Below are 12,700 nucleotides of genomic sequence, written 5' to 3'. Positions count from 1 at the left end.
ACCTTAAATATTATATTTACACACATTGAAAATCCTACAAATCTTTTTATAATCTCTGCTTTCAATAATCACACATTACAAAGAATTCAATAGAGAATAGTCTATTATATTTATCACTTATATTACTTTTTAAAATTTCATTCCTGATTGTCTAAGTTTTCTTCTGGTACCATTTATCTCTGTCTGAATAAGAACTTTTTAGTAATTCTTTTAAAACAGGTCATTTGATTTTGGTCTTGAATTCTCTTAGTTTTCTTTCATCGAGGGAGGTATTTATTTCATCTTTATTCCTAAGGATAGTTGATACCAAATTCCAGGCTGTTAGTTAACACTAGAAAAATGATGTGTTCAACATCCTTCATAGGCCAAATCATAACTCGATGTGGAAACCGCACTAAGTGAACTGGGCTTTACCTAAAACGCATCTGTAGCCCTTGAATGGTGTGAGAAGAAGTAAATGATTGCTATCCCAAGGTTACAGAATTGGCATTTGTTGGACTTTGTATCTCTTAACTTGAGGGTGTCTAAGAACTAGTGGCCCAGGACTATCACATATTTACTATTTTAATGCCTTTATTTATTATGACCTGTGTCAATCTGGTAGGCATGGTTCAGCCTTGTGAATGTTATTGAAAGTTTTGCCCTATCACTAACCCCAATTGTTTGTGTAAATAGTGTCTAGTCACTTAAAAGTTTAATCTGTACAAGTTAACAATTCATGTATTGTTGTTCATAAAAACCCCCCACAGAAACAAACAGAAGCAGTACCAAGTAAGTCAATAAAATTGATAAGGGCAGGAGGCATTAAAGAAAACAGTGTGCTGCTTCCGTGTGAACCCATAGTTTGGCTGAGAAATCTGTGTGGTTTCCTGATATGGACTGAATTCTATCTCCACAAAATACGTGCGGCAGTCTTTACCACTGTCCCTGTAAATGAAGCTACTGACTGAGAGGGGCAGAGCAACCTGATTAGCCCCATGCTGCTTCGCTCAGACTGCACTCTAACATACACAACATGCCAGCTCTAGAAAGTAAGAAGGACTTTCTTCTGAAAGAAGCAAGGAAATAAGGATAAGTAATACACTTTCAAGTAAGGATGAGGAAAATTGAAGTACTTTTTATCTAGTTAATAAGATTTTGCATCTATGCCGTCATCAGTGAGGTACCAAAGCAAAACCTGACCTTGTCACACTGGCTGAAAACCTTCAGTGCCATCCCACTGTCTTCAAGACTAAGGGCAGCCTCTTATGACTTCTCCATATACATCTATAACACACACTCCAACCTGGGCACCAGCTGCAGAGAGCAACAACTGCATTTCCCTAAATGGACCCTGTCATTGCATTTCTTCATCCTCCTCTATCTGCTGTTCCTTCAACCTGGGAGTCTATCCCCTAACCATCATTCTCCACCCTCTACTATAATTATCTAGGATTCAATTGTGTCTCTCACTAAACGTCACCTTCTATGAGGACAAAGTCCTCAAGGCCGCTTTAGGAATGAACGAAGCAATATTATCTATCTTACTTGTATCAAGTTTCACATAGCCTATAAAGAACTTTAGCAAAATAAGTTTTACATGTAACATTTCTGTGTCTTTCATTAAAATAAACAATCATCTCAGTGATAGAATCTAAGAATTATAAGTTAAATACATAATGAACAAAAACATGTTTTCTAAACTGGGGAACTACTGTTCTGTGAGCTGACCCACCATGTTTTACTACATAAAGAGTAGAACTCACTTGCCATGTGAGTACGTGAGCTTGTTATTTTCAGAAGGTATCTTAGCCAGAATCTGCTCGGTCACCTCCAGGAAGTTTCCTCCACACCAAGCATGTTTAGCAAGGATAGTGGTTCCCCTGGCAACAACAGCAAATAGAATGGCCATGGCTTCAATCTACCGAAAGGAAAAAAAACCACGTAAGTGATATTTGGCACACTCTTTCAAAAGCAAATGCTAGTGTTTCTTAACATTACCTGCAGATAGTATTGAACAAAGTGCTCTAACATTAAACTTTAAATAGACTTAAAAAAAGCTTAAAAGTCAAGTCTGTCTTCAATAAACTTTTGACATGCATACATATTTGTTATGGTCAGATCCTGTAGTCAACTCTGACTCACGGTGACCCCTTGTGTTCAGAGCAGGCCTTTGGGGAGGAGTCTGCCAGGCTTTTCTTCTTCTTCATCCTTTCTTTCTTTGAAATATGTGCTATAAATCTTGCCCTGATCTGATTATTTATTTATTATTAAAAGATCATTTTATTGGGGGCTCCTACAGCTCTTACAACAATCCATATATCAATTATAGCAAGCATATTTGTACATATGTTGTCATCATTATTTTCTAAAGATTTACTTTCTATTTGAGCCCTTGGAATCAGCTCCTTTTCCCCCCATCTTTCCACCCCCCCCCACCTTCGTGAGGCCTTACTTCTGAATTGTCTCTGGGTGGGTTAATAGTCCAGCCAAGCATCTAACCATGCACGCCCCCTCGGGACTTCAGTTTATGTACAGAGACATCACACGTACACATATTTCACTAGTAGAGTGCATTTACAAACGATATAGCACAAACTGATATAACTCTTTTGAAAAGTACTAAATGACCAAATTTAGGAAAGGGACATAGAGATATCTACAGTTTTTAACTCAGCATCATGTATTGAACTACAGTCCCCTCAAAATCTGTGTTGTAAATCCTAACCTGTTTAAGCAGTTCATAATTATTAACTTATGTCATCCTCATAATTCAATAAGACACTATTATGATGCACATATTATAGTTGAGGATGCTAAAGCACATATGACTTTAATAATTTGCCCAAAATTATATAGCTAGTGAGTTATCTAGCTGGGATTTTAAAAACTGGTTTATAATTCACATATCCTACAATTCAATAATGTTACAAAGAGTTGTGCAATCATCACAGAATCAATTTTTGAATACTTACTTAATTCTTACAGTTATTGTTGCTAGCACCCCACTTCCCCACAAGCTCCCCTACCTATATCCCCAGTTACTCACTGTATAGATTGCCTATCCTAGATGTCATATACAAAAAAAATCACACAAAACAAAACCCTTCAACAACAGTAACAAAATCATGCAGAGAAAAACTTCGGTAGAAAAGCAAGCAGTAAAACTAGAACAAATTTCAAATGGGTCAAAAGGATGATCAAATGATAAAGTGTTATACTTTAGTCTAATTGCATCTGCCATAATCAACTTAACGGTTGCTCTCCAATAGTAAGACCAAGGCCAGAGGCTTAATCCTCGGGGAGGACCCTGCAAGTAGATTTTGGGCTTTTAATGTCATCCATAGCATTCTGCAACTGCATGCCCAGAATTTAAGTTTGATACCATTCTATCCTCTGGATTTAGATTTTACTCTTCATAATCCTTCGATCACAGAGGCTGGTATGCTTCTTCCATGTGGATTTAGTTGATGCCTCACTTAGATGGCTGCTTGTTTTGAGATAAGCCCATAAGACCCCAGTCATTATTCTTTCTGATAGCTGGGTATCATCTGATTCTTCAACACACGTTGCTGTAGCACCCACATCTTCAGTGATCTCTGTATGAGGGTGATTACTGAGTAGGGCCATGTCATAAGAACTAGATTAAGTGTGCAAACTGGGGTTTTAACCCGGGCACTATGGTTCTAGAATCTATGCTCTTCCTCTTATATTGTACATTGCTACTAACATAAGGAATTTATCTATAGTAGAAACCAAGGTAAAATAACCCAAATCTTCCACCAAAGTGGTATGATTTTATAAGTCATATTAAGATCCTTTACAACATTACTAAACTAATACAGTTTTAGCTTAAGATTATTTAACATGCTCAATTTCCCCCCACAGATCACTTCACTTTGGTGTGAGGATGAGTTACCTTAGGTGTCAGGATGAGAGTCATTTGTTAAAAAGTCAAATTCTTGGCAATATCCCCTGAAATTCGGGTTCAATAGGCCTGACAAGGGGCCCTGGAATCTGCATGTAAAGCAAGCCTTTCTAAAAGCAGGATTCACACAACTATACTTGAGAAAATACTGCAGATTAATACACTGCTTGGGGTCAGGGAACATGCTGAAACCCAGCACAGAGGATCACAAGACTCATAATCAGGGCAGAACAGGCACTCATCTGTTTCTTACTCTGAACTCTTCTTTGTAGCTCTTCTTCATTCCATAGTCTGAAAGAGCGTCTTCTTCAGGGTTATGTCCTTAGCTATCTTCTTTCTGGAGTTCTCTTTATAGAGATGTAGCAGTTAACTGCGTCTCCGAATCGCTTTCTCACACATTAGCTCCCTTGATCCTAGAAGCCTCCAGGTACTGCTTCCTTTGTCAGAATCATTCCAGGCACACACCATCTCTGCTTTTCTACCTTCTTTGAATTCTTCAACTTACTAGGAATAGGGCTTTTGCCCCCGACACTCAACAGAACCATGGTTGCTAAGTTCACCGTCCACTGCTATGTTAAATATAAAGGTCACTTATCGATTCTCACCTTACTTGACCTCTCAGGAACATTCACCATTGCTAACTAACCCTTGTTGAAATACCCTCCTATATCTCTAACTGCTCCTTCTGGAAGATTCCTCCTCTACAAAAACAAGTAGTCACAACAATACTCACTGGCATCGCGATAATTACAGGACAGAGCAAAACTGCTCTGGGGGTTTCTGAGGCTGTAAATCTTTATGAGAGCAGGCAGCTTCACTTTTCTGCCACTGAACAGCTGGTGGGTTTGAACTGCTGCCCTTGCAGTTAGCAAACGGACTCAGAGTCCACTATGCCACAGGGCTCTTTCCTCTGTGACCAAAACTGACAGCTTTCCTCAGGGACTGGCTCTGCACCCTCTCATTGTGGCAAAGGAAAGCTCTATCTCAGGGATGGCAAACAATTAAAACACGGGCCATTTGGTGCAACAGGCCAAGATTCATGCGGGCCACATCACATTTACAAATTTTGTTAAATTTATATTTTGAAGTGATGATTCAGGAATACGGATACGATAATTTAAACACTATATAATTGCTTTTATTTAAATATTTATTTTATTTAATGTATTAATAAAGCTAAATTATTCTTTTTTACCCGAAACTTGCCAGTCCTTTCCTCCTACTAGTTTTCACTTACCTCTTATGTTGTGACTGGAAAATATAACAAAGTCACTAATAAAAAACACAAAATATTGGACAGCTGACAAACGTGATGCACAATCATAATGGCTTCCCTCTAAAAATGTTAACTAGTGCTGCCACTAGGTATGACTCATAACAGCACCACCCAGAGTGCTCTTTCTAACCTTCTCGCAATTGGGATCTGTTTACATTACATGACACTGAGAGTGACAGACATACCGCTTCCGAACGTCACCGGAACTGAGTCAGCGCCTTTATACACGTCCACAGGCCCCCAGCAAAGGCACTGGACCACGTGTATACCCGTCTTCAGTAGTTAAAGGTTAACGAGGGAACTGCGTGCACGGTATTGCCTCCATCTCCCTTAAGCGCTATTTTCTTCATAACAAATTTTTTCCATTTTCATTTTATTTCAGAGCATCGCGGGCCACAAAAAAAATTACTTCGGGGGCTGCACGTGTCCCGGGGCACCACCAGTTTGACACCCCTGCTCTATCGCAACAGTTTCTCTCTGTTCTCTTATGCACTCCTTGGTTGGTTCCAGAAACATCAACTCAATTTTACTTCATTCCTGCTAGGATTTGCATATCATAGAAACTCACAATTTCCCCCAACTAAATCCTCCCTTTCCCTCTCCACATATTCACGTTACCCACCTTAACTCTCTCTCAAATCTCTTTCTTCACTCACATTGGAAACCTGCCTATCTAGAAAATGATGGGCCAGGAGGGCAATCACCACAGCCTAGAGTTGGAAGAGTCAGTTTCTATTAGTTACAAAGGTTCCATATGGAGACACGGGGTCAAAGGGAATTGGAATTGATTTGATGACACGCAACAGCAAAGTTTGTAATGGGAAGGATACTTTTGTTCCCACTGCTAAGATTCCAAAACAAGATATAAGAGAATCTAAGTTAGATTTCTAAATGCAGCTTTTCTTTCAGCAGATAAATTATTGGAAATTGTAGTGAAGGTATGCAGGTCAGTAAAATAAAGGCTACTAGATTGTATGAGAACTAAACTTGTCATGGATCACCTTATTTATTTGGAAAATGAATTCAGTTTCAAACAATAATCTCACCATGGAACTTTGGGAATATTTCTATCTGCAAGGGATTGCTTATATATAAAAAAATTCTGAAAAAATATAAATGACCCAGCCAGTTTCACTCACCCTGAAGTCCATGGGTTCTGAGTGGTTTTTTCCATTCTATTTTTAGTGTTGAAAAGCAAGGACCTTACTTTGGGTTCTAAGGTGTGCCTGATCCAAGCCATGATATTTTCAATCACCTCAGATGCATGTGATAGTTGGATAATGAATAAGGAACACTGAAGGTTAGTTGATGGATTTGGACTGGGCGCTTGCAAAGAATATCGAAAATACCATGGACCATCAAAAGGACAAACAAATTTGTCTTGGAAGAAGTACGGCCAGAGTGCTCCTTTGAGGCAAGGATAGCGAGATTTAGTCTTACATACTTTAGACAGGTTGCCAAGAGAGACCAGTACCTGGAGAAGGGCACCGATGTTTGGTAAAGTAGAGGGGCAGTGAAAAAGATGAAGGGTCTCAACAAGATGGATTTACATCATGGCTGCAACGATGAGTTTGAACATAACAACTGTGAAGATGGTGCAGGGTCAGACATATGAGGCAGTACCCCCACGCCCATGCCCCCAAAAAAGCTTTGCTGAGCAGTTTTCGTAGTATGCATTTTCCCCACGCTAAGCAAGCATAGAGCAACTTGCTCTGAGTTAGTGTACCCAGTGGCATCACTTGGGAAGGTTCTCTCTGGTCACAGTGCATTTTTTCATAAAAGCAATTTTGCTTGGACCTCGTTTTTTGTGCTGGCTAATTTAAGAGAACAGCGTGTGGCTATGACATCTTGTTTCCTGCTTGGGAAACATGCCACAGAAACTGTTGTGATGTTGAACACAGATTACAAGGACAGCGCTCTGGGGAAAACTGAAGTATATGAGTGGTTTTCTCATTTCAAAAAAGGTGAAATGTCGATTGATGACAAACCTCATTCTGGACATCCTTCAACTTCCCAAACGGACAAAAATGTTGACTGATAGTGCATCTGGAGGTCATTCCACCAGGTCAGGCTGCCAAGCTTTCTATTTAGTGGTTCTGAAAAGATTGCGTAACAGTGTGTGACAAAAAAAGGCCTGATTTGTGGCAGACAGAGTACTGGTTTTGCCAACACAATGCACCTGCTCACACAGCCATCTCAGGGTGCTAGTTTTTGTCAGAAAACAGTATGTCTCTCTTGCCCCATGCACCTTACTCACCTGACTCACGCTGTGTGACTTCTTTTTGTTTCCGCGAGTGAAGAGGCCAAATGAAAGGACAGCGATTTGATGACATAGAAGAGGTGAAGAAAAAAAACAAGGGAGATGCTGTCAGCCATCCAAACAGATGAGTTTGAAAAATGTTTCCAAGAGTGGAATCGCAGATCTGGCAAATGCGTTAAGTGTAATGGAGAGGACTTTGAATGTGATAAGGTTGTTTTGGGAAAAAAAAAAATAAGCTTTGAAAAAAAATTCAGGTCTTTTTTAGCACTCCCTCGTTATATGTTTTGTTCTGCTGCATATAGGGTCACTACTGTCTTGACGGCACCTAGCAACAACAAATTTTATTTTAATGACATTAAAAATTTACAAGTATATTCTATAAATGAGCAATGTCACTTTCACTGTTGCCTTTGCATTTGTAGGGCATAGGTGCCAATTCTCATTCACTGCCTATGAGTCGATGCCAACTCATAGCGACCCTGTAAGACAGGGTAGAATTGCCCCTGTGAGTTTCCAAGACTGCAACTCCATGGGAGCAGAAAGCCTGATCTTTCTCCCGTGGAGCTGGCTGGTGGTTTTGAACTGCTGATCTTGCAGTAAGTCAGCCCAATGTGTAACCCCTCCACCACCGGGCTCCTATATTGTTGTTGTTAAGTGCCATCTTAACAACAGAGTTGGTTCTGATCCATGGTGCCCCTGTGCACAACAGAACAAAACATTCCATGGTCCTGAGCCATCCTGCAATTGTTCCTATATCTGAGCCCATTGTTGCAGCCACGGTGTCAATCCAGCTCTTTGAAGGCTTTCTTCTTTGCCAAGTATGATGTCCTGTTCCTGGGACTGAGCTCTCCTGATAAAGTAGCCAAAAAATTCCCCAAAGTAAAGATGCTTAAGTTTTAATTTTTTGATAAGAACATGTAGCTCATAGGCTGGCAGACCCTAAAATCATGGCAATTATGATTTAAGCATTCTTGTACTCCTGTTATGTTTTTAAAATCAGCAATAACAACATGATCTGCTGTCATGATTTATAATTCAAAGATACATGAAATAAAGCCTTTAGTTTCATTTTAATAATTGAGACTTTTGTCTCACATTCTGAAATTGACAGTGAGGCAGAGTAATTAGCATTTGAATTATTTCAGGCTGAGGAGAAAATAATGCTCAAAAATGTATTTGTACTAAGTGAAAGCCAAATGATATAATAACATGCTATACAAAGGTTGTATTCAAACAGAGAAGTATCAGGAACAATTGATCACAGAGCACATGATAATACAGTCCAATATAAAACCAAGGAAAAGTATTCTGTATTGCTATATTATTATTCCAAAGAGATGTATTACAGTATTGTATATACTTGAGTATAAGCCAAGTTTTCCGGGACCTTTTTAATGCATTTTTTTGTGTGGTAAAATTAGGTGCCTCGGCTGACATTCAGGTTGGCTTCTACTTGAGTATATAAGGTAGTTCTTGCAACAATCATTAGCTGAATGCTTGATAGGAAATAAATAATGAAAAGTAACTTTCTACTCCTGTATCAAGGGTATACTACTAAATTAATTGGCTCATCAAATTAATGAGGGTGGTATACAGGGTATTCAAGAAAGAGAAAGGAAGTCATTTTAGGAGGAAGCCAGGGACCAAGAGAAGGCACAGAGGTTAGAATAAGCTAACAAAGATCTAGGTGAGATGGAACAATCTACGTTCAGTAAGTGGGAAAGTTGAGGGATAAGGGCTATATAAATAAAAGTCCTTGTATACATTTGGGTTGGATCCACAGTCTTCTATTTCAGTTCAACACATAGGTACTGCGGGTTTACTATAGGGCTGCCACTGTGATAGACTCTGGAGGTCTGAAGATGAGTAAAACTCCTATCCCCCTCTAGTGACAGGATCCATAGTACTACGGGGACCAAACCCAAACCAAACTCAGGTCCCTCTAGTTCATGCCGACTCACAGCAATCCTCTAGGACAAAGTAGAACTGCCCCTGTGGGTTTCCAAGACTGTAACTCTTTACGAGAGCGGAAAGCCTCATCTTTCTCCCGAGGAGCGGCTAATAGTTTGAACTGCTGACTTTGCAGTTAGTAGCCCCAAGCATAACCACTATGCCACCAGGGGGGATGACAGGCCTAAATAAATAAATGCAAGCAAATATAATCAGCAAATAACTGTATGGCTATACATAATCATTGGGGGAATTTCCTTAAGTTTTGCTAATCACCTTGGATGACAAAAAACATACAAGTGTCTGTACATTATACCTAAGGAGCCCTGGTGGCATAGATCATGTGTTGGGCTGCTAACTACAAGGTCAGTAGTTCAAAACAAGCAGCTGTTCGGGTGGGAGAAACTTGTGGCTTTCTACTCCTATAAAGAGTTATAGTCTCAGAAAGCCACAGGGGGCCATTCTACCCTGTTAATGTAGAGTCACTAAGAGGCAGAATCAACTTGATGGCAGTGAGGTTGAGATTTTGAGTTGATGTTTTATGAGAGAAAGAGATGAAGCTTTCTGCTTCTGTCAAGATTTGCAGCCTCCGAAACCCACAGGAGCAGCTCTACTCTGTTGGAACTGACTTGATGGCAATACGTGAGTGATGCACTGCAGGTACCAGTATTTCCTTAGTACACACACTCCTCACTTAACATGGTTAGATTCGGAAGCCCAGATGACATCATTACCTGACTGCCAAATCTCACCGTTACATAACTTTGCTTCATTCCATGAGAATCACAGCCTAGTAAAGTTGACACATAATCTTAACCATCACAGCTGGTGTTACTCCTGCCTCACACCACAGTGTTAATTACGGCAGACATTCCTCAGTCATTCAGTAGGGTTCTTAATTTTTCACTATGGTGAATGTGCAATGTTGGCTAACCAGATAGTCACTCAGTCAGGAGTATTTCTCCAAGGAAGATGAGTCAAAGTGTCCACTTCATCTTCACTGCGTTCCAGTGCCTGCTCTCAAGTATCTGTTGAAAAAGTGAGTAAACACTGGGCACGTTTCAATTTTAACTATGTTATAGCAATAGTTAACTTTATAGTAAGACATAGCAAAATGACTATTTCCATTACCAAAGATAAAGCCGTTGGGCTGAAAGTAATCCAACAGCACACACTTTTCTTTTTTTTGTAAGAGGAAATACTCCATTGAGATTGCAGTCAGCACTTCTGATGCAGAACAACTGTTGCTCTGACAGGGAGCGCCAGAGAAGGTGGTGTATTCAAAACGCTTGGTCACCTGGCGCGCTGGTGGTGCTTAAGGTCTAGTGGCTTCCCAGAGGAAGCCCTGGCAATCGGCTCCAGTACAGATTCAAGTCAGGACAATCCCATGAGGCACATGGACTCTATGAGTTGGAGTAAGGCAATCGGCTCCAGTACAGATTCAAGTCAGGACAATCCCATGAGGCACATGGACTCTGTTAAATTGGGTCACTATGAGTTGGAGTAAACTCGATGGCACACAACACGAAGCTGATCAATTCTCAGTCACCACTACCCATACGGAAAGACTATCCCAAATCTGACAGCATCTTCTGGGATCAAGAGTGATACAGGTATGTATATATGTATGTGTATATATGTATATATATATCATATTAAATGAAGGGGGAAGTGCAGAGTGGAGACCCAAGGCCCAAGTGTCGGCCAATGGAGATCCCCTCATAGAGGGGTTTAGGAGAGGAGATGGGTTAATTAGGGTGTGAGGTAGTATCGATGAAGAACACAGCTTTCCCCTAGATCCTGGATGCTTCCTCCCCCCAACTACCATGATCCGAATTCTACTTTGCAGGGCTGGATAGGACAGAGGCTGTACACTGGTACATATGAGGGTTGGAGGTACAGGGAATCCAGGGTGGATGATACCTTCAGGACCAAGGGTGTGAGGGACGATGCTGGGAGAGTGGAGGGTGAGTGGGTTGGAAAGGGGGAACTGATTACAAGGATCCACATGTGACCTCTTCCCTGGGAGAGGGACAGCAGAGAAGGGGGGAAGGGAGACTCTGGATAGGGCAAGATATGACAAAATAACGATGTATAAATTACCAAGGGCACATGAGGGAGGGGGGAATGGGGAGGGAGGGGGGAAAAAAGAGGAACTGATACAAGGGGCTTAAGTGGAGAGCAAATGCCTTGAGAATGATTGGGGCAGGGAATGTATGGATGTGCTTTATACAATTGATGTATGTATATGTATGGATTGTGGTAAGAGTTGTTTGAGTCCCTAATAAAATGTAAAAGAAGAAAAGAGAAAAAAATGATTAGGGCAAAGACTGTACAGATGTGCTTTATACAATTGATGTATGTATATGTATGAACTGTGAAAAGAATTGTATCAGCCCCAATAAATTGTTAAAATAAAAAAAAAAGAGTGATACAGGTAAATGAAAATAGAAAGCAAAGGACTTGATAACCCTTTGTTCGTGGGGGACGGAGCGTCAAAGCATTTCCTGAAGACGTTCGTACACGATCTAAGTTTGATAAATAACAACGACGATGACAGATACAAGCCTGACGTTCAAAACCTCGTGTAAACCGGCGGCAGTCTCTGCCTATCGAAACCTCGGAGGAAGTGGTATGTCAACATAAGGCAGTGGGGGCGGGGCGTGCAGGCGCTTTCAAAGGGTCACGCAAAGCCCGAAGGTGGAGGAGACCCAGATGAGTGATGCCACCAAAACAAGGGCGTGCAGCTGGTCAGACTAGGCCGTCCAAGGATTCAAATGCTCCCGACAAGTCGCCCTGTTTCCTTCCGTAAGAACAAATGAATGGACCCGTCCGGCCCTCTTCAACTCGAGGCCTTCTCGGCGCCATCAAAGCACACTTCGCCCAACCTGACCTGCCCGACAAACGGAGGAGTGGACAACAGAGAAGCCCAAACCACCCTGACACTGCCTCTTCGTTCCACCCCGGCCCCTTCTGGCCCGCACCTCCCCCCCTCGGCAGCCGAGTGCGCCCCGCTCTGTTTACCTCTGCGGGCTCCTTCCGAGAGTTGCGGGCAGGGCTTGGGAAAGAGCGGCGCAAGTCAGCGTAAGGCCGCTTATGCGCGCAGCCTCCTGGGAATGTGAGCGTCCTCCAATGGGTGTGGGCGGCGGGGCGAGGCCCCACAGGCCGCGTGGCATTGTGGGAGTGGTAGTTTAGACTTCTTATGACCGCATTTATCAAAGTTCCTTCAACAACTCCCCCACCCCCCCCCAAGGATTTTTATTGGGGGCTCTTATAGTTCTTATAACATTTCCTACATCAATTGTAT

At 41.4% G+C, this 12,700-nt stretch overlaps 1 protein-coding gene across 5 annotated transcripts in view; it reads right to left on the bottom strand.

Moving 5' to 3' along the window:
• Positions 1-12,488, bottom strand: part of VAMP7 (vesicle associated membrane protein 7) — a 62,460-nt gene extending 49,972 nt beyond the window's left edge. For 2 of the 5 annotated variants that reach the window (XM_075538775.1, XM_075538781.1), the window contains exons 1-3: positions 12,418-12,486; positions 7,441-7,461; positions 1,746-1,900 (exon numbers count right to left, since the gene is read on the bottom strand). In XM_075538775.1, coding sequence (XP_075394890.1) covers positions 1,746-1,891 — 146 coding nt within the window. In that variant the 5' untranslated portion in view covers positions 1,892-1,900; positions 7,441-7,461; positions 12,418-12,486. Of the gene's footprint in view, positions 1-1,745; positions 1,901-7,440; positions 7,462-10,327; positions 10,422-12,417 lie in introns of all 5 variants that reach the window. The other 3 variants (XM_075538779.1, XM_075538780.1, XM_075538778.1) reach the window with 3 other exon arrangements.
• Between the last annotated feature and the right edge of the window lie 212 nt (positions 12,489-12,700).

This window comes from Tenrec ecaudatus, chromosome X (assembly GCF_050624435.1).
Source record: "Tenrec ecaudatus isolate mTenEca1 chromosome X, mTenEca1.hap1, whole genome shotgun sequence".
Lineage (NCBI taxonomy): Eukaryota > Metazoa > Chordata > Mammalia > Afrosoricida > Tenrecidae > Tenrec > Tenrec ecaudatus.
Note: the sequence above shows the minus strand (reverse complement) of the source record. Positions and strands in the feature narration are given on the sequence as shown.